At 33.6% G+C, this 22616-nt stretch overlaps 3 protein-coding genes across 3 annotated transcripts in view; 1 reads left to right on the forward strand and 2 right to left on the reverse strand.

Annotated features, from left to right (window-relative positions):
* The first annotated feature begins 701 nt into the window (after nucleotides 1–701).
* Nucleotides 702–3018, forward strand: LOC125069137. The gene is made up of 3 exons (XM_047678519.1): nucleotides 702–957; nucleotides 1759–1857; nucleotides 2465–3018. The coding sequence occupies exons 1-3, from the start codon at nucleotides 778–780 to the stop codon at nucleotides 2759–2761; spliced, it is 576 nt and encodes a 191-aa protein (XP_047534475.1). The 5' UTR covers nucleotides 702–777; the 3' UTR covers nucleotides 2762–3018.
* A 56-nt stretch (nucleotides 3019–3074) lies between these two features.
* Nucleotides 3075–10078, reverse strand: LOC125069136 (beta-1,3-glucan-binding protein-like). The gene is made up of 9 exons (XM_047678518.1): nucleotides 9943–10078; nucleotides 9365–9655; nucleotides 8984–9144; nucleotides 7444–7604; nucleotides 6833–6984; nucleotides 5939–6057; nucleotides 5715–5838; nucleotides 4716–4864; nucleotides 3075–3385 (listed from the first exon to the last, which is right to left on the reverse strand). Exons 1-9 carry the CDS (start codon nucleotides 10076–10078, stop codon nucleotides 3188–3190), a joined length of 1491 nt encoding a protein of 496 aa, XP_047534474.1. The 3' UTR covers nucleotides 3075–3187.
* Nucleotides 10079–12346: 2268 nt separating this feature from the next.
* LOC125069129 (calcium-transporting ATPase type 2C member 1) overlaps nucleotides 12347–22616 on the reverse strand; it is a 34599-nt gene continuing 24329 nt past the window's right edge. Inside the window, exons 8-19 of the mRNA XM_047678508.1 lie at nucleotides 22364–22530; nucleotides 22002–22147; nucleotides 21121–21323; nucleotides 20527–20706; nucleotides 20272–20369; nucleotides 19890–19977; nucleotides 19585–19714; nucleotides 19163–19332; nucleotides 18669–18832; nucleotides 18011–18144; nucleotides 17167–17270; nucleotides 12347–16664 (exon numbers count right to left, since the gene is read on the reverse strand). Coding sequence (XP_047534464.1) covers nucleotides 16528–16664; nucleotides 17167–17270; nucleotides 18011–18144; nucleotides 18669–18832; nucleotides 19163–19332; nucleotides 19585–19714; nucleotides 19890–19977; nucleotides 20272–20369; nucleotides 20527–20706; nucleotides 21121–21323; nucleotides 22002–22147; nucleotides 22364–22530 — 1721 coding nt within the window. The 3' untranslated portion in view covers nucleotides 12347–16527. The remainder of the gene's footprint in view (nucleotides 16665–17166; nucleotides 17271–18010; nucleotides 18145–18668; nucleotides 18833–19162; nucleotides 19333–19584; nucleotides 19715–19889; nucleotides 19978–20271; nucleotides 20370–20526; nucleotides 20707–21120; nucleotides 21324–22001; nucleotides 22148–22363; nucleotides 22531–22616) is intronic.

Genomic DNA, 22616 nt, shown 5'->3' on the forward strand with positions numbered 1-22616 from the left:
GTCAAATAAGACTTAGTAGCATTGCTAATGAATTTACTGTTAAAATTATCTTATCGTGATAATATAAAAAATATATATATTTTATAATTATATATAATGACGCAAACTAAGTATAAAGAAATCTAAGTTGGATAAGAGAAATGGATTGGATTAACAAAAGCTGATGACAGATGAGGACAGATGACTGGTTGTAAAATACATGTTGAAAGGGGAATTGTAAGTTTTTATAATTACTTGTTTTATGTCACTAAGAAATTAAAGTCTCTGTAGCGGCTTCGAGTTTTAGGGATTGGTCGTCACATGCTAAACTTGCTTCATATCAGATTTGACCAAGTTCGGTTTAGTGGTTTGAACGTGAAAGAGCAACAGACAGATAGACAGAGTTACTTCCGCATTTATAATGTTAGCATAGGTATATGTAGAACTATCTCTACCTCTACCTTAAAAGAGGCCTTGTTCCAATGGATAACGTTTGCTGACTACGAAGACCATATTTTAAAAGCGTAGTTTTTTTATTTAAGCAGAAATGTGAACAAGAATATACTATATTTTATTAGCAAACATTTGATGTTTTACGCGGGGTTATCGCGAAATAATAACATAACAACCGGACACAGATAACTTTAAGCATTAACCATTGTGATCCTTATTTATGCTAGTCTAAGGAACAGTTTACTTTGCAGCAGAAGATACTTTAAGATCACTCCGAATATTACCTACATAGCTGTGACTTAACAAAGCTCAGTTTGTAAAGGAATAAACATTTCTTAATATACAATGTTTGTAAAAAATAATAATTTCATTTGTTTTTTCACAATAACTTTATTAGGGTCAAGTGTTTATTCAGAACTTGAAGCACCTAAACTTTTGGATGTCACTGCGACGAAAGAAGGAGGGTTATATGTTGTGTGGGAATCTATTGACTATAATGTATCTGATCCAATACTGGGATACAAGGCAAGTATCAAATAACTTCAATCCTTAGTATCGTTCTATTCTAGTGTAACTACAGGCACAAGGGACATAACTTCCAAGTTTCCAAGGTTGATGGCGCATTGGCGATGTATGGAATGGTTAATATTTTTTACAACTCCATGTCTATGGCTGGTGGTGACCGCTTGCCAGGTGAACCATTTGTCAATTATATCACAAAAGAAACCTATCTAGTTGACTCAGATATACGATGTTTTATATAGATTTGTTAATAAAAAAACCGTTAGGTATTTAAGTGTTGAGTTTGGATAATTGTGCTCTACTCTAAACTATACAATAAGCTATTATCAATTAAAATAATATAACAATTTACATTTATAGTTTACTATGATGGTATGTTTATTGTTATTATAGTAAATTAAAGATTTAGGTTAAAGAGCATACATTATTTATTTTTCACTAATTAAACTGAACTGCTAGTACATTATTTTTACATATAGTAAACGCTTACTTATCGTTTGTTACGGTGAGCAACAAACTAATTTTTATTTTTTTAAGTATAGCAATACCCCATTATAAGGAATTCCTTATAGTCATATTTACGCCTACAATTTTAAAGCTTGTATCAGGAGTGGGACTACAATAGGGCTCAAGGTCGATCCTGCGATTTTTTACATGGCTAGGCGGCCCTTATGCCATTGCGCTTTTGACATTTCAAATATTATGAGTATTTCTCTTTCTATATATTATATTCTCTTCACCCTTCATGAGGATCATTATCGTCTCATGTATATTTTCCATACTTAAGTACGTTCATTTTTGCAGATTAATATTTGGGAGGTGAAAGAAAAAACGGAAAAAATGTTTAAGCTGATTAACGCTGATCAAGCACCAGGTTTCGTAAAAGAACATCGGTCCAGTAAGGTTAAAATCAGTTGTTTTAAAATTACTCCTATATTATATAGCTGATAGCTGTTTAAAATTCAATGAAACTCTATTGAATTTTGAACACAGATATCGTAGGATGGACTAAGCCGATTTAGAACATATTTTTGCCTTAGAACTTAGAATTTGAAAGAAAGTTTATAGAACAGGAAGGAGGTAGAGCAGTAACTTTTAACGTTTGTGATAGATGCGCTTTATAATAAATACAGGATAAGCTGAGAGAAGATAAGACTAAATGGGATTCATTGATTTTCAAATTAATATTTCTATATTCAATGGTCAGTGAAGAAAAATTAAAATTAAGTACTTATCGAGAATCAAAGTCAAATCTATTACAGTTCATAAAAAAAAGAACCCAAAAAATGACCAAAGGGTAACTTTGTCGAATATATTAGTTTCATTACAATTTTAAATAAGTATATCACAAATTAGCCAATGGGTAAAGATATCTTTTAATTCGGATAATATCAAGATGATGAGCTGAGATGATCTGATAATATAATGATCAGCAATGACTTCCACTGTGGAAGTTCCACAACCTTCGAATATTTAAAACATCCTACTTTCCTTTTCACCTTTGTTTCAGGATTTCAGTAGAGAAAGCATACCAGAAAATAAACCTCGGATATTTAGAGCTGATCCAGATTCAACTACTTTGGAGATAGATTATATTAAACCTGATGTTTTGAACGAGATAAGAATTCAAGCTTACAAACAAAAGGAAAACGGCGCGTACTCTGAACCTTGGAGGTTGAAAGTTTTCAAAGAGTTCGGACATAACGCGATCGGGCAAAGACATATGGACGAGTGTATACTAACAGTCACCACCCAAACTCGGGCAATGGGTGGACCTTTACCTCACATATACAATAGTCACTTATAGTAGACAAAACATCAAATATTTTATCCGTCTAAATGTGTTGTGATATTTTTCTTTATAAGCGAAGCTAAACATTTTCGTTTTGGATTACTTACAGTACTAATTTTACTTGTTTATTAATGATTTGTTAGAGAAGGATTTATTTATGAAAAAGTGGTTTTATGTGATTTTCGTCGTTTCTTTTCTTTAGCCTTATGGAAAATATGACAACGCATGTAGTATACCACAATAGGGCCAAAAATAAAATATTATTATTTTTGTGTTTGTAAATGCTTAAATTTAATTTCTTAAGTAATAAATAAAACAAATGTTTGTAAATTCATTTTATTTATTAAAATATAAATAACATAAAATGAGGTAATAAGTTTAATTTGTGAGCTATTTGATAAACATTTACTTATATTTCAGTCATAAAAGTTGTAGAATTGATTACAAAGCCACAACTTTAACATAGTCGACAACCAATCCAGGCTGGGTCCAAGTTGGTAACCAGTTTTCTTTATCTTGCCAAAAACTAAGGCTGGCCTTTCGTCCCCTATTATTCCAGGGTTTCGGCTTACCACCTGATTTGACTCCATCCGGAAATTCCATAGTGCCTCCAACAGCGACACCTAAAGCTATCTGAAACTGTAAAAAAAGACTCAATCACGCGGCGCTATTTAGAAAAATATGAAATTATAACCTTGTTTACTTATACAAAAGTGAGAAATATTGTATTATCTATGAGGAACATAAGAATTGGTAAAAAATAGTAAAATTGTCTATGTCTAAACCTTTGTCTTTGATTATCTATCATATTTGCCAATACGCCAAGTTAAGAAGGCAAGAAGTCTATGTCAGAGTTTAGTCTATGCCGGAGGACTGTTATAGTCATTAGTATATATTGTAAATAACTGTTTCCCGCGGCTTTACTCGCGTGGAAATTGATTATATTACAGAATAATTTAAAATATTACGTTAATTTAAGACCTCATTTGTGATTCAACTTTCGTGGGCTGGATACACCAGACTGCTTACAGAGCTGACTCTCAAACAGGCTATTTAGAACTGTTTATGCGAAACCAGTCTTCTCTTATATCTTTATTAATTGTCATGGTGAGCATACTTTAAGCGCGAACTATACTCTCTTGAAATTAAAGGGGTATTCTGATGGTATCAAAGAAATTCGTGGAATATACACTATTTATCTTTTAGTACATCCAGTGATAACTGTAACCTATGACATTACGATAGAGGACATTAAATATTATTCTGGTATCGTTGTATAATTTTTGAGGTCTTAAATTCCTTAGTAACATTATTGGCGCGCCAATCTCCCAACATAAAAAATGATGGGCTTTAAGACTAACCTATATACGAAATTTCAACCACTATTTCAACCCTTAGGCGTAGATTATGAAACGCTTAAATATGCTACTACTACTAATGAGTAGATATGCTACTCATTTCTCATCAGTATGCCAAAAATAAAGATTAATGCTTATAACAAAAATGACTGCTTACAACAACAATACACTAACATACTGTATTTTAAACTAAGTGAAGATATTTTTGTTAAAGGAAAATAAGACTTAAATACTAAATTATGAAAATATAAATCAAATTGTACATTAACTAGTCAAAGTTTTACTCAAAACTAGTTCATACATAACAAAAGACAAGAATTCAATTGCATTCTATTTTAATCAATGACAGGCGTTAGGGTTTTGTGCAAACCCGTCTGGTTTAACATCCACTCATGATATATTCAACTACAAAACTTTGAAGGTTGAGTGAGCCAGTATAACTATCGGTTAAAGGGTCATAATATCTTAATTCAGGTGGGTATCGACGTTATAAAGGATATTTTAGTGGCAATGTCTATGGGCGGAGTTGACCACCTACCATTAGGTGGCCCGTTTGCCCATTTTCCAATTTATTTAAAATAAATAACATAGCCAATTAGTATTGGACTTACGTGATGATCAAAAGGTGCCATGACGGACGCGTTTCGGAACAATTCGTACCACTCCCCACGACAAGACTGAGGCAACCACGCGCGCAGCCCCGCAGGCCCCGGCAGGTACGTGGCAAAATTAACACCGTCCACGTACAAGGATATCTTTTCTAAAATTAATATAACAAAACATTTAAATACTTAAGACACACATGGATATTGATTTACACAACACTTTCAGGGAGAGTAGTACACTACAGTATATTCCAACTACTAGACAGAGACAGGACAAAAATCAAAATAAACGACATTTGAGATCGATTTGCGCGATAATCATTGGTGAAAAGCGATTAGCGTTACGAATAAGAAGAAGCTGAAACTGACTTGGAATTTAAATCAAAATGGATATATGTACTTAAGTGGAATAGTGTTAAGACATATCAATAATCAAGAACTGTTAGTGACGCTCAATATAGCTGTGTTATTGACAAATCGCATGAAATACGTAAATCTAAGGATTGTGTATATCCAATCCTTCTTCGACTGGAATACACTATAGATACAACAATTAATTTATTATTATGACATTTACATGTATTTATTGTCACGGAATGTGTTAAAATTAAACTAAATATAAAAGCCAATATATTGACTTAAAGGCATAAATCAAACTACAAGACATAAAGACTTAAAATTTTGGAGGACATCTTTGCTTCGTAATGTAGAAGAGATCAGAAATCAGTCAAAGTTTGATCTTATATTCTGGGCTTGTTCGTCATTTCATCATATTTACACCCACCGAGTTCAATAAATATTTAAGTTTGAAGAGAGTACCAGTGCAATTATAAGCCTTGAATACATAATCTATTAGTGCCTAAGTCTACGGGTTATGACGAAAACTTGCCATTAGATGGCTTTACCCATTTGACTTCAGGAGAATTTGGGAATAGAGCACAGAAAATATCTTGCGCTGATAACTAGTCTAAATTTAATCCATACATGACCCAAAATAAAGAATACCTGGTGTCCACTCAAGAGCGTATTCGTGAAAGTCATCGCTCCAATATCCTTCTGAGATTTTTTTATAGTAAAACTCTAAGGAATCACGACACTTAGCGTTTATTACCGGACCTCCACTAATTTCCTGAAAAAAGATTTGAATACCGTCAATCAATTCAAAGTTAACAATTCCACCTAGATTGTTCTATTAAATAGTTATTAGTAAATGAATTGAGAAAACTAACTTGGATACTATGATGTCGGCTGTTCGTGTCTACATTACCACGGGACAGCACAACTTTTAGAAGACCCGATGCGTAATTTAGGCTGCCGTATTTTTTCGTCGAAGATTCCAGAAGTACTTCTAAAATTGTTTGATTGTTAGTAATAAAAACTTATTTCTGAAACAGTTTTTCAATGGAAATTCATTGTTGGTTGTGACATAACAGGTCATTAGTGATGAACGAATATTAGAATGCCAGGAGAAAAATATGAAAAACGTCATATGGAAGAACAACTCGTTGGGGAAGTTATATCATGTGATATTAAAATTAGCACCATACGTAGTGTCAAAAGAGATAGTAGAACTAAAAGTTTGACCACATTATAGTAGGTATACTTTTTACATCGTGATTATCTACACTAGAAGAAAAGATAAATTTATTTCCGGATAATAGCAAATATGGTCTTCGTATCATAAATATTACAAGCATCAATTTGTGTAGCAACAATATACCGTGGATTGAACGAATATGTTACACTAAATTGTGTATTTATATTATATTATTATTATTATATATTGTTTATTGCAAAGAAATTAGCACTTGCTATTTTTTCTCGGTACATTATTTATTTCTCTCTGAACTTTAACTTATTAAACGTTTTATCAGAGTTTCAAGTATAATGTACAAAGTATAACGTTATTTCATGTAATATTTGTACGTTTATGGGGAAGAGCGAAGTCTTGGCAGGCCCGTCTTAATTTAGGTGTGGAAAACGCTGGAGGTGCGACTTGCTAATGTTGGTCACCTAAGGTAATGCGCCTTAGGGGTTCTCATAAAAAATATTTCTTGAAATCGCCAGAACCAAGCCTATACATGTACACTCTTTGTGCTTAATACGGTGCTATTTTCATTCACCTGGATAAATCCAATCACCCCTGGGCAGTTTGGCACGAATATAAATAGTTCCGTAGGTAAAAGCAAACCGGGCACTCGTCAATCGTCCACTAACTATAGGCGGTAGAATGTTAACACCAGTTGCTTTCATCACGCACGTATCTGCGGTACATCTGAAGAAAAAAAATTACACAAGCACATGTAGGTATATAACTTTCTTACAAACAACCACTTATGTAACAGTAGTGACTAACACAGTAGTAACGAATAAATACTTGCATGTAATCGATTGATTCTAGTATCGTATTGTTGCTTTAAAGTTCGAAATGTGAGTTAGGCACAAGAGACATAACCTCTTAACTCCCAAGGTTGGCGGCCCATTTGGCAATGTAATATTTCTTACAGTGCCATTGTCTATGGGCGGTGGTTACCACTTACAATCACGTAGTATGTTTGTCCGTCGGCAAAAACAAGCAAATAATAAAAGAGAAGATAAACAAAACTAATGTATAAAAATACGAGAGATTTCGACCAATTCGTTCATCGAGGTTTTGGTGAAATTAAAGTCCTTTAAAATTACGTGAAGCGTTATAAACGTGAACGTCTCTTTATTAATAAGTAATGTAACGAACCCGCTTAATAGATCCAAGGCGCCAGTCTGTATAGACTCGTTGTTTTGCTTTAATATGTCCTCCTGAAGTTTGGGTACAATGTTCAAAAAACCATTTTCAATGAAAATATTGGAATTTGAATCTGAAGACAGCGGCCTTTGATAAGACACAAACGGATGTTCCTGTGTATATTAAAATGTAATATATATTTCAAGCTCAATATTTGGTGCTTTTGAGATGATTGCCTTTATAATTAATAATAATTAATAAACGGGGAAAGCAATGAAAATGTGGATAGAAAAAAATATTGTTACATTATAATTTAAAATATCAGTAACAAACTAAAGAATCGTAGTAATATAGCATTGATAGAACAGGTTATTTGGCGTCAGTCTTTTACAAAAAAAAAAAAGTTTTAAATGGCCATCTTTATGCCGACTGTAGTCATAGTTTAAACTATTTTTGAGGTGGCCAGGAAACGAAAAAATACCTTACACTGATATCTTTGACTTGGGTGAGAAAAATAAAATTTCTTAGTAACCGATTCCGCCCACTCGAACATTCTCAATGAAGACTGGCCAAATGGGCAGGTGATGTTTTAGTGTACTAGTGAATATACACTCGTACACTATGACAGACGTATACACGAACTATTAGGTTGTCCAGCATAGACCCTACTCATGCGTAGTTTTCTAGTATACTGATATATATACTATATCTATAAGTATGTATGTCAGGAAGCCTAAAGTAGAATATACGCTGACATCTCATCAAAAGCATTAAAATGATTCCTTAATTTTGGATCCTGAATGGATCAAGAAGGCTTTCTTCACGTTAAAGGATTAAATTATCGGCGTGCATTACTATCAGTGAGTGACGTTTACAAGATAGGCCATCTTGTGTGTGCGTGAGATGACTTAGAGTAAACAAAGCAAAAATTACAATTTAAATAAAATTGGTTAAACTTATTAATTATTTTATCATAAAGAAACCTTTTTGAGTTTAACGTTAGAAATATTCTTAAAAGAAAGTAATCTATTGCTACCGGATAGTTCAGTATCAACGACTTCACGTCCTCTGCCAAACGGACTGCGATTGAAGATTTCTTAAAAAACCTAATAACCTTTAATTGAAGCCATATAATTATGCTTACCACTAGACCAACAAGACAAAAGATATAACGACCAAAAATCTATTTTACATAATCAAATCAGAATTTGTAGCAATTACAATTTGTTATTATTGCCTTACTGAACTTAAGTACCATTTTAATCACATTTTTGGATAAATTAAGTTTAAATAAGGAACGCAAGACATTTACATAACTGAAGCGTGGTGTGTTAGAAATGTGAATATTTAAATTTTATATTGCCACACTGGACGCCACAGTGGATGCAGAATAGTTAGTGTATTAAATATTTTTTGTTATATGAAGATTTTGCGATGTATTTTTCTGATGAATGATGCGGTTAATCGAACTTGCGTGTTCAGTTTTGACCCACAACCTTCGTTAAGTAAATAAACTCCGTTAAATTAGAGAAATAAAGCTATGGATACTAACAGGGTGATTAAACGGTATATACTGTTCAATCTGCCAAAGGTCTTCACGAAAGTTGTCGAAATTATCTTCGAAAATTACTTCTTGGGCACAGGCGTACCCACCTCTGACCTTGGTGGCGGTTTTCGGACAATGAGCCCCAGGAGTAGCTGGGTCTTCTAATACTAAAATTTTAAAACTAAGATATGATTTCATGCCAAAAGAAATATCGCTTAGGGAAGAGACCTCCAAAGAAACAGCCAATAAATCAGCATAGTAATCTATCATGATAATTTATAATCTACTATAACTTTCATTCGTATTAAATTTTCTGTTTTGTTTGTAAAAACTATAAGCATACACATTGGATCTCAAAAATGTCCAAATAAAATGAAATTAACAAACCTTTAACAGTAAAAATTCCCATCGGCGAATAATATCCAGCGAGTTGAAGCAAGGCGTCTTTGTTCGTACCATTCGTTTTGATAAATGGGTTTCCGATAGAGACGAAGGATCGATGTACAATGGTTTGACCAACTTCCAAAGCAATATTGTGATCTTCAAATATCCACCCATCTCGGTTCTTTTGTTTCTGCCCAAAACCCCAAAAATCCCTTTTGTTCAAGAACACAGTTGTATTTTGTGTATCATTTTGAATGTATCCCTCAAATAAAAACAATTTAATTCGCGGGTCACCTGTTCAATACACGAAAATCTCGATGTAATCTTATATTTATTATAAACGAGTTTATAACAAAAACATGTACAAACGCTCAAGTACAAGCGAACTCACGAATCGTCTGCTTATCTAAAATATTTAATATGAATAGCATTGGCATTTGTAAATCATAATATTAACATTTATAGACACTAACACATAACTGCATACAGACAGAACGTATGTATTAAAATTCAATGATATTTTATTTTTTTCTCTATTTACAGAATAAACGAAATTCGATTTAAAGAACAAAATTTCGAACCTGGTAGGAATACGCGTAGTCCTTTAGGTTTCAAAGCTTGTATTGATCTTGTAGGAGTTTCATATTGCCAATCGTCGAATCCGCCGTGGACACTGAGAATGAAGACGAACAGGAACGCGATCACCTTGGAGGTCATCTTGTGACTCGTGTAAGATGAGAAACACTACTCGTTCATTGAATTACCCCCACTATTCAACTCTGCTTTATCTTGACCTGAGTACAATAATTAAGATACTAAATAATATATCTTAGATATAAAAATATATCTTAAATTGTAACCAATATGTAATAAGTCTCATATATAGTAAATATATATCTCGGATTTTTTTTCTGACAACTTCAACATCAGCATCTTAGACACCTGACCTCATGAACGCGAAGTAGTCAATTAGTGAAAACCGTAAAAAATATTTTTGTAGTTTTTGAGTTTATCGCGGCGGGAGGACTTTATTTTATAATATTTTGTGATGGTGATTCTATTCCGATATCAGTCTAAAGCTATCGATAACTTTTACAAGCTATTCATTCATTATATATATTTTTATGGCTATATCATGAATTCCACTGACTATTTTCTCAATGACTACATTGATACAAAGATACTCCATACTCCACATACCTACGTAATGTGATTATGTTTCTTTTCTGACTGGTGCGGCTTAATGCAGGTTTTTTCTAGTAGACTAGTTTATGCATAAACGCAGGTTCTCCCTCATAGTTCAATGGGAATCATGTTTGTTCCCATTACTAATCTTTAAAGAGGAATTGTATAAGAAAAAAAAACTTAAAATGAACAAATTAGAATAAAATTAGGAAACGATAAAGTCGTTCACAGTAAATTAAAAAATAAAACATTAAACGCAATTAAATAACCTGTTTTTATGGCCGTGCGAATAGATATATCAACACTTATTTATAATAACATTTGACTGTATTTTTATGTATCGCCTAATCGATTGCAAACGCATACGAGCTTTATAGAGAATCAGTTATTTTTAATATTCAATTTTTGGAATTGTTTTTTTTTTTTTAATGAATAAAATAATAATATAAAAACAATTTTAAATAAATCAAAAATATTAATGTTCATACTTCTCAGAAAGTCGGTTCAATTATTATTTATAATACTTGTAAAAAGTACATTTTAGAAATGTCACAGAGATTTTTTAAATTACCTGACTTTTCCCTACAAAAAAAAGGCTCGATACGACTCGAGCGAGTTCTGGGCACTGGCGCATCTATTATCACAATATTTTATTTCGTATATCCCTCTTACATCTAAGTCAATAATAATTATTGCTTCCGGTATGCGGACATTGAAAGCTGGTGGACGTCACATTAAATGCAATATTTTCGTCAGCGAGTCTGGTTTGTCAGATTGTCTGGTATTTATGTCGCACCCAAGTTTAATAAGCCGTTTTTAATAATATAAAAAATAAAGTAAAATATTGGAAAAAAAATATTTTAAATAAACTTCTCGTCCATTTAGGTACAAATACTATTTTTCATAGTGAGCAATTCGGCTCTACAAGTGATGCGGGAATAGCACTTCTCAAACATATTTACAATACATTTGAAAAATGACAGAATGCTATTGGAGTATTCTGTAATTTGTCTAAAGCATTTGATCGTGTAGAGCACGAGACGATACTTTATAAGCACAAATACTACGATATTTCAGGTAAACGCTCTTGATCTCATTGCTTCATACTTAAGTCAAAGAGTCCAACAAGTTTTCATTAATGGAAGTTTTTTGGCCCTACATTTGAAATGGGTGCTCTACAAGAATCAATGTTGGGTCCTTTCCTACTTCTAGTATATATAAATGATCTTCCTTTCTATGTTAAAGGTATTTGAAATTTCAAAAGGGTTCAAAAGGGTAATTGCCCTAGGTATACGTATATTCGAAATTATGATCTTAGTAAGAAGGGTTATAGATTGGTAATAAAACTTTAAATAAAACAAGTTTCGATATAAATAGCTAACAAGTATATTTTCTCGCAGTGTTCCCTATTGAATCTTTATTAATAGATATGAAAACACATTGTATGAAGATTTAAAAAGAGTTACGTACCGTGTAACAATTTCCATCGAACACAATTCATTTTATTTGCTAAACACTTCATTAATACTGAAAAATAATATGTGGGTAGAATTAAAAAGCGTACTGTTTTATTAAAAAAAAATGATAATAGACAACTAACTCGCTGCTTATGTAAAACAAATGCTTGATTTGTTGGTATTCTATGCGTTCGCGTATACTTCATCCAGCTGTTGTTGACACTTCGTCTTGATGTAATGTGTGGTTCAGGTTTTTGACGTAGTACCATCACTTTGTTGTATTTGAGTGTGTGTGTGTGTCAAAATTGTCATGCATGAGAAGAGAAATAAAAAATTAATATGACGGTAAAAAAATTTGGTACGAGCAAATTTAAATAAAATTTAAATTAGATTTACAAATTATACGATTACGATAGATTAATTTACGATTTAAAATACAATATTAAGAATATTATATTTAGATTATTACACTTTATTTTACAGCGAGCGCTTCTCAGTACTTCCTGTTAGACAAGTCAGAGAAACCCCAAGCACCGAGAACGAAAACATATATACATACACAAAAATATACCCGTTTTGTTAATACTCAAGATTAATTGATGGAAATTATTACATGATTAGTAAATATTATAAAAGACGTACCAAGTACGTGTGTAAAATTCACGAACATTTTTTTTTTGTTAAATATAATCTACATTACAGATAATATATTAATGTATAGAGAGTCAAACGCTACATCTTACCAATAGTACCATATGTATTTAAATATATTATACTTAAGAATTCTCAGAAGTTATTGTTGAGAAAGTATTTTAGTAAAGGCTATAATTTTTAAACTTATTTTTTATATGCGAAAAAGGCTTGAACAATGAAGAGTTTTAGTTATTTTGAAGTGGATATAATAAATAATTACATTACACACTTACAGACTATATAAAAACTGTTTCACTGTTTAAAACTTTTTTATTATTATTTTTTTTATTTTTGGCGTGCTCGTATGTCAAATAATGCGAATGCCGAATTTAATCAGCCCAAACTTAATATGAGACTTTTATCATGTTTTGAAATAATTTAGACGTTTTTAAATAATCAAATATAAATTTCTTTAACAAAGATGTTTCCTCGTCAATCATTGTAAAATATTTTTAAGATTGAATTACGAAATGAAACAAAAATGTAATAACAACTCTATGGAATGTTTTGAAGTGGTTAATACTTAATTGAGGGTATTTATTCATTTATTAATTCTAAACATTTCTTAAATAAGAAATCATTATACATACACATATAGTTGTGCCTACGGTACTGTGTACTGTTGACATAACACATGTTTACAAAGAGGACAAGGGTGCACCTTTATAATTAAATATATGTTCTATACCATTGATGTGTGATTCATTATTTCTACGATATGAATTCATCACAATTATCATCATCACATCTCAGACATAAAGTGTTTCTTTCAGAACTGATGCTTAATTTCTGAAAGTTAATAAGCAGGTTTAATGCTTCCATATTGAATACAGATTATATACATTGACTATGTCACAGTCAAAAGTCTTTCCTAATCAAAACTATAATTTACTATTAAATTTATTAAAAGTACAGTTAAGTGAAGACATAGGTTTTTATTTGTGATTACCTTGCAATGAGTAAGGATTATTGCATGCAAAAGCGTGGCGTAACACATTGCGTATAGGTAGTATTGCACTCAGCCAAGACTCCCACACACCCTTCCTCATCGCATGGCATTGAATCACTCAAAGCATAAATTCATTATTCAGCAACAAAGTGCAAAACCATAGATCATCAATTCTACAACTCCATCAAAAGTACTTTTAACCATGCTACCAATCAAAAGTAATTTCACCACTATACAATATTTATTATTGTAACATATATAAATATTATATTTTTACATATAGATATATATTAAATATAAATAAAGTAAGTAATATTTATAAGATTTAATGAAAATATTTCTATTGGGATATTCGAATACATATTAGTTTTAATACACTGTACACCCGCAAATAAGGTGCATAGTGTAAGTGTAAGAAGGAAAGCTTCTTTTGAATAGAGGAATTGGAAGATTTGCTAGCGGTAAGATATTTACAAATTGTAATGGATAATCACAATATAATATAAACAATTGATATTTAGTACAATTAATTTCTCAATCTGAAGATATTAGTGGCTAGTATTTTTTCAACTTGACTTTTCATGTCTAGTTGGAAAATTGATTATGCATTATCGTCTTCAGTTTCCTCGCAAATACTAAAGTATCTAATACATTTAAAACATTAAAACAATAAAAGCTTTTAGAATATTTTATGTACATTAATTTCAAGAACAAATATGTTCAATGTCCATTGCAAGAAACGATCCGAAATCTCTCTTCCGCTCATTGGTCAATGCGCGTGACCTTCATTGGCCAAATCATTTTTTAGGATTGTCTTACACGCATCGACCAATGAGATGCGAGTATTTTAGTCCCCATTAGTTCGACTCGTGGAATGGAGTTTTATTTTCTGAATATCGATTACTTATCTAATGGTATACAATACCGTTATGACTTAGAACGGTAAATTAAGCATATCCTACAATACATTTAAATCACCACCAAAACCAAAGATTCTACTTTTTTTCAAGATAAATAAGAGCACTGATGTTGATGTTTACGAGATAATTATTGTATGATATTATGACGTCATAATATATAGAAATTGCAAAAAAAATGACTACATTTTTTTTTTTTAATTATACCAGAAGCAAGGACAATACTGCATATTATAGATCTAAATTTATATTCACACAAACTCAAGAAATACAACAATTAATCTTAATGTAATCTCTAAAATCACTAACGAGACGGAAATATAATATGAAAATTCAAATCAGTTTTGTTTCATCAAAATAAAACGCCACAACTATTTGAAAACAAAAGACATTACTATCACAGCCCGCACAACTTGATACAACCTTACAATGCCAGTATAAAACCTAAACTGCCGTCTTACATTCTTTCAACATCAAGTATCAAGAAATCTCATTTACTTTTTTATAAGTTCACTATAATTTATCCCTAGTTAGGCTAGATCATAGAAAACATAATTTCCTACTAAAAAGTTCCTAATAATATTTTTTTTATTATATGACATTCACGAAGAAAATTCTATTCAAGATAACCAATGCTCGTTCTTCGAAACTAAAATTACCATGTGTAGTTTCAATGTGTGTAATTGTGTATCAAGATCTTAGCGCTACACAATATCAATGGTAATTAATTTAAGTTTTGGAAATACTTTATAATCCTATATATAATAGGTAAGGAAATGTAGCTTACCTCAGACGTTAATATAAATCACGGATATATTCTTAGAGACAGCAGAATAGATTATATTAATCATCCGTTGAATTAGGAAAATTTGAATTCTAAATTTAAATTTATATTCAAAATATTTTATTTATAATCACTATGTTTTCTAGAATAATTTATTTCAATTTTATTTTATTTCAATAGACAGTATTAAAATTCTATCATTCTTTACCACTTCCATGGTACAAAAACATTTATTCCAATCATTGATTATATGTTATTGAATTATGGAGTTTAATTCCAACCTTTTAGGCTATTTTATTTTAATAAGAATTTAATCTTACATTTATAAAAATGACCCTTAATGTAGAAAGAAACGAGTTGATCGAGTACCTTTAATACCTACAACTAAGATTCCCACATATTTCTAAAACTAATAAAATTAAAATACACAGACATAAAAACAATAAACAAATACTATTGAAAAGTGTCTATGGTTGGAAATAAAAAATAAAAGAAATTAAAAATTCTTGTACTTTATAAATAAACAAAAAATAAAAAAAGTAAAGTTGTAAAAGTTATAGAAAAAATATTGAATTACACTATTCGTTAAGATCTGTACTAATTATTAAATTGACAATACAACTGAATCTTATAAGATGTTTGACATTCTTTGAATGAAATTAGACACAAAGTTTTTAATCTCTACGAAACTAGCCATGTTAGATCTAGTTTAGATCTAAAAGAAATAACACAATCGAAATAAATAATTCACAAAATCGTAATCTAACTTTAATATAACAACATCAATATCAGTAAGCGTAACTAATAAAAATAAAGTTACATTCCAAGATTCCGCTTAGTCTACTACGCTACAAAAGTATATAAAAAAAAAAATTTGCTACTAAACAAAAATACTGCGACACGGACCGGTTAATGTCAAAAAGGAATATTGATTTTCCCGTCGGATATCGCGAAGGGCGCGCCGCAGCGGCAGCCGGCGCTGAACGCGCACGCACTCACTTCGGGGACACCGCGCCCCGTTTTGTCACAGAAACACACTCGCACTTCGTCACTCGCGCCGTGGGCGTCCACGTGCGCGCACCCGCAGCGCCGCGCGGGCGCCACACGGGCGCCGCCCCCCGGCGCGCCGCAGCGACTCGGGCGGCCGCGGGCGCCTACTGAGTCTTCCTCTCGGACTCGTGTCATACAAAATCCAGGGCGTCGTGTGGCTTCGTCGAGAACTTTCCGAACGATCGCTTCTTCAACGTTCGCTCGATGAGTTTCTTGACTTCGCTTACGATAAAAACGCTCGATGTAAGGCAGACTAGGAATATGAGATCTGAAAAGAAAGAATATTCGTTAAAATTATATATATTTTTTTATTTATTTATATTTTCAATTATACAATTTAATTTTGATGGTTTAATCAATGTATTGTTATAATACTGTTTTGTAACGACGTATAATACAAAAAATAAAAAATTCCTATAGAAATTTAAGGAATGCCATTCGCATCTTCATTATTCAATGACATCATCCATAAGTATTTGATTACAATAATATTCCTTGAGTAAAGGCTGCATAATTTCATTATTTTAATCGATATCAACAAACAGACTGTGTCCTTAACTACTCTTACGAGCGTAAAGTTGTACATCTCTATCGACGACGACCACCGAACACCCCCCGCCCCCCTCTCCCCATTACTGATACCACTTTTTTTCATGCTTGAACGTATCGGTACCGCATTTAGCCAACATAGTTAGCACGTATTACATTACAATAAAGTTCAAATTAAAAAAAAAAAAACAATTATTAAATAATTTATAACAATATCATACCGTGTCCAGTGAGCGCCTCAGTTTGAAACACCCTCTGTAATGGTGGGAAGTAGATTACCAACATCTGTCCCACTAGACTTAGAGTCACTGCTATCAAAAACATTCTGAAAAAATAATTAAAACATTATTTTAAACACAAAGTGTCTAATCTATGGCAGATTACTGAATAAATAATATTAATTAATGAAACCTTTTTTTAATATAACCTTTTCGTACCTATTTAAGGTACGAAAAGGTCATATTAAAAAAAGGTTAGGTCATAATAATATTATAATTGTTATCGGACGATTTGCTTTTATTTAGCTATTATTATTTTAAATAATTCGTGTTTATATTTAGTTGATTATAAATATTATTAGTAGATTAAAAATATTAAATGTACATTTATTGTAATAAAGCCACGTCTATTGTTTTGGTATATAAAGAGACTATATTTCAGCTCTGCTCTGCTACCATTAAATTTAAAGCTTACGTTAAAAATAAAAACAAATAAGGCATATTAATATTATTCCATTCGTTAAATTTCTTGCAGGGTATTGCGATTCATTGTTATACCCTGTATTAAATTAATGAAAAGATAAAACTATCCAGAGTAAATGCATATGGCCGGTCTATTCCAAATAACAGATGAGCTAATCGTTAATTTTTAATTTAATGAATCCAGTAAAAAGACGATTTCATAATAATAAAAAAATAATTGAAAAAACAGTATAGGTATTTTTAATTTGAGTTTATGGGATTAATTGTTAAAGCAAAAACTATTTTCCAACGTAATTAGTTCCACGTGAACGTTAGAACAACATCACCCAGTCTAAGTTAAATAATAAAATACTAAAATACTGACTTGTTAGAAAAGAAACCGATTTGGAAGATTGATTTGGTTTGCGAGCGACACGACAACGCGTTGAACATGTCGAACAGGACGAAACAGGTGAAGGTCATCGTCGTATCACGTGGCGTTATCTTGTTGTCTGACATCTGAAAAGTTGACAATTAATGCCCGGTTAGACCGTATTCGAGAAAGGATTGGTATCATGTAAGTTTCATGAGTCTAATTGACGGTTATTTTTTTTTTTAATTGAAAGTCTAGTATTTTTCATCCCAATTTTGCATCTTCTCCTTCTACTTTACAATATATTTTATACCGAATTTCATGGATGTTGTTAAGTTATGTTGAATTTTAAAGTTATGGTATATGAGGGAGAATAGCTGGTTGTTCTGGACGATGTAACGCAGTTTTTGCAAGAGATGAAATATATATATATTTTTTTTTAATAAATGGTTTTCATTTTCTTCTTCCTCGTTCTCTTTAATACATTATTTTTAACCTTTTATAGTTTAATTTTGTAAATCTCCCCCCCCCAAACAAACGAACCCCATAAAAGACAGAGCCAGCAAGATGAGATGCACGGTCCGTGCAGGGGCACGGGTCGACTCCTCCTAAATTAGGAGAAGCCGCCACGTCGGGTCATCGATCCCAGAGTGCACGGGCGGGGAGTCACCTCGCGGTTGAAGACCCAGAGCGTGCCGGCGATGATGACGGCGGCGGACAGCAGCACGGACAGCAGCAGCGCGCGCGAGATGATGCGGCGCGCCGTGTCGCGCGGCCGGCGCCGCAGCACCGAGCGGTCCACGGGCTCCACGCCCAGCGACTGCGCCGGCGGGCCTGCGGGCGCGGCGGCCGGTTATACGGCGGCTATTGCTACTAGTTTCCTAAGCGATGAGAGCTCACGACTTCACTCCAAATGAGTAGCTTCGTATACATTTTGTGTTTATATCGTACGCGACTGGAAAAATCGTAAGCTGGACCACCGACTTACGTACTTTTCTAGGCATGAATTAATAATCTTGCCACCTTCCAACTCCAGGTCACTAGCTAGTAGACCTTGCGATCTCTACGATCTAACGTCTAGATCGAGGAGGCAGTCGTAGTGCTCCTTAATGGTTATATCGGTAATGAAATTATACATAAACAAAGAATCGCCCGGGGTCTGACCATCCATGATGATATTGATCCACAGTATCTGCATGGCGTTGAGCGGGTTGGGCACGCCCAGCAGCGTGGCGAGCGCCACCAGCGACAGGGCCGCGATGGACGTCGACAGCTGGAAGCGGACGAAGTTGCGGATGTTGTAGAAGATACACTTGCCCTCCTCGATGGCGGATCTGTGGGAGGCATTTGAATTACACACAGAATGGATGGATGGAGGCACAAGTGATTAAGCATCTTCGGTCTTGAAATTGACTGATATATATTTTTTTTTCGAATTTCGAACCAATTTCGAACCAAGGAATCCACTTATCCGAATCTAAATAAATTTCATCGCCCCACTTTAATCACGTATCTCGATGGAATCAAATAATTATATCATTTGTCTTGCCTAGAAATTTTGTAGACAAGACAAGTTAAGTACGTACATGATGGTGGCGAAGTCATCGTCAACGAGGATCATGTCAGCCGCTTCCTTGCACACGTCAGTACCGTTCCGACCCATAGCGATTCCTATATCCGCTCTCTTTAACGCCACGCCGTCGTTAACACCGTCACCTTTTAATAAAACAAAATTCAATATATTCTGCAGTTTTTTAAACTCTGATCAGACAAATTTACTAATCCAACAAAATACTGAAAGCTCATTGGGGGCTTATTGCATCACCGGTTGACATAGACCAATCACAATTCAGGAAGAAAAGGTTCAGAAAGTGGACGTTCATCGACTCACCTGTCATTCCAACTATATTGCCAAGTCTTTGTAGCGACTTGACAATTGCCAGTTTATGTTTCGGCGACACCCTGTAGAATACTGTAACCTGTGTGTATAAATCAAAACATAAATTAGATTTAGTATTAGTTAGATAAAAAATAAAGACAAAAATGGTGTTAAGAAGAACTAATATTCCAATTTTCTCTTACAATTAAACTAATAAAATGACTGAGGACGACAATAATAACGATTCATTCCGGCACGAGTTACCGATCAGTACAAATAAAATATAAAAGATTTTTTTTAAGACAATTCCTTTTGGTGACATTTTATCTTATTTCTATGAGTCCTAGGTCACTTGAAATGAATAAAATTAAATTTCTTTGTCAAAATTACCAACCGAATCAATGATAGCGTCCAGTTCGTCGTCAGACATGCTGTCCATCTGGTCCCCGGAGAGAGATTGTGAGTGCAACACGTCGAGTCCAACCATTTGAGCTGAAACATGTAATTTAAATGTCTATTTACTCTATTATTGAAAATAATAATTGTTTTCGGTATTATGAATGTTTTCCCCGTCAAAGTAAAGTTTGCCGCCGCTCAGTCGAACCGCTTCCCCCGTGTATTCCCCCGTGTATAGGGACGCGCCACTCACCGACGGCGAGCGCGGTGGGGCGCGCGTCGCCGGTGACCATCTTGACGTGCACCTGCGCGCGGCGCAGCGCGGCGATGGCGTCGCGCGCCGACTCGCGCGGCGGGTCGCACACGCCGCACACGCCCGTGTACGTCAGCGCGTCCAGGCTGCGCCCGCGGCACAGCGCGATTATGCGCAGCCCTGGGGGCAGCGCGAAACCACCGTCGGCCGTTATATGTATGTCTTATATAAAGCTTTTTTTGTTATATACGTAAGCAAGGTTAACGGCTACATGACACTGTTGATACTGTTAAAAATATAAACCAAAAATATAATTTTATTGTGTCCCTCGCTCCTCAAACAAAAGTAAATCAATAAAAGGTGTTACTATTTGTTGGCACTCTCATTTTTACTATTCCGTTTCTTTTAAAATTTTACTTTTTCCTTATAGTTGTGGTAGTTTTTTTTAACGACGTTTTTTTCTCATGTTTGTTGGAAGATTTGATAGTCAAGGCATGACATTTGAATGCGCATGTTTGAGCACACGCAGTAAAATTAAACATATTAATTATCATAGATATTTAGATTCCCAGTTGACGAATTAATGAATCTCACCCATCCTCCCGATGTTGTAGGCCTCGTTCAGGAAGTCAGCCTGCTTCTCCTTGGTGATGGGAACGCAGTTTCCCGCGCTGTCGATGTAGTTGGTACAGAGCGGCAGCAACTTCTCTATGGCACCTTTCACGAACACTTCCTCAACTACCCTTCCGTCGTGGTACTTTGGCGCACATTTCACTACCATCATCTTAGTCTCTGAACTAATGAACAAAATGTAATTTCATTAATTGATGTACTTAAGGCATGCAGGGTATGGGAAGGGAAGGGATATAAGGAAAGCTTATCATGCTATAAACAGCTGAAGAAACTGATTTCTTTTTCCAAGGTACTAACTGTTCAATAATACTACTTTTGATTTTTTATTTTATTCTTTAATATATCTGTAATATTAATTATATAATTTTATGATTTTACCATGTTATTTAAATATTACAAATACTTTAGGTTTAAAACTTAACTTAAATTTAACTTTTGATATGGAAGAGTGATCTTGAAAGAAGTCGTCTTCTAATGGTTAAATTAAACTGCATATTTTTAAAGAAATAATCAAACGTATTATATCAACACACTTCCATACATTTCACACACATATGTAATAATAAATACATTCATAGTTATGTTCGTAGGGACACGTAGTGAGTTTACCAATGACAAACCACGTCTTGTCAAAGTTAAAAATCAATTATGGTTTTTTGACATACGTATATCTGAAATCAGATACATATAGGTATATCTGATTCCAGATATACCTATACCCACAAACCCGCATAATAATACCGGAAATACGCTGCAAACGTCATCTTCAAGCGGAGAGGTTTGGGCCCAGCAGTGGTACACTAAGAGTCATTTACTAATATATAAAATGAATATAACCTCACCTGAAAGGTATTTCATTGAGTCTAGTGTACTGTTCCCTGAAGTCGTGCATGTTGTTCTTCATGGCGCAAGCCAGTAGAGCGCCCTCTGTCGGTTGGCCGTACAGGACGTCGTCGCGAATAGTCGCATTGTTGCATAAAACTCCAACCTGGGGAGTTTGAAAGTTAGGCAAAATAGGATGGAAATTGTTAACTGTATCAGATACAGAGAAATCCAATCCATTCCAGATCATTCCATCGCCCTAATAACATCTCTGTAATTCTTATAGCAAATCTTATAGGCTTGAGATAGTTCCAATACTATGCAATACAAACAAAATAAATAATGTCGTTTACGATCAACAGCCACTCATACAATTACTCACCTCAAGCATGCTGGTGACCCCCATCCTAGCCACGTCGAGGTCCCTGCCCTTGTAAGCTCTGAGCTGTATCTCCCCTCTAGCGCTGTACCCCGCCCCCGTCACCTCCGCGATATGTCCGCCCGATGTCGATAGTGTTGTCACCGTCATTTCGTTCTTTGTTAAAGTGCCTAAAGTTAAACAATATATATGTATATATAATCATTCTAAAGGTTGACTGTATTTTATATTTCGTTTATCGTAAATATTTATTTCT

Source organism: Vanessa atalanta, chromosome 15, assembly GCF_905147765.1.
Source record: "Vanessa atalanta chromosome 15, ilVanAtal1.2, whole genome shotgun sequence".
Classification (NCBI taxonomy): domain Eukaryota; kingdom Metazoa; phylum Arthropoda; class Insecta; order Lepidoptera; family Nymphalidae; genus Vanessa; species Vanessa atalanta.

Coding starts and splice junctions, on each gene's coding strand:
- LOC125069136 (XM_047678518.1), bottom strand. CDS start 10,078: ATGACCTCCAAGGTGATCGCGTTCCTGTTCGTCTTCATTCTCAGTGTC. Junction 7,605..8,983: donor ATATACCGTTTAATCACCCT/GTTAGTATCCAT, acceptor TAATATACACAG/GAACATCCGTTTGTGTCTTA. Junction 6,058..6,832: donor GGGTGATTGGATTTATCCAG/GTGAATGAAAAT, acceptor AAACAATTTTAG/AAGTACTTCTGGAATCTTCG.
- LOC125069137 (XM_047678519.1), top strand. CDS start 778: ATGTTTGTAAAAAATAATAATTTCATTTGTTTTTTCACAATAACTTTA. Junction 958..1,758: donor ATCCAATACTGGGATACAAG/GCAAGTATCAAA, acceptor TCATTTTTGCAG/ATTAATATTTGGGAGGTGAA. Junction 1,858..2,464: donor AAGAACATCGGTCCAGTAAG/GTTAAAATCAGT, acceptor CCTTTGTTTCAG/GATTTCAGTAGAGAAAGCAT.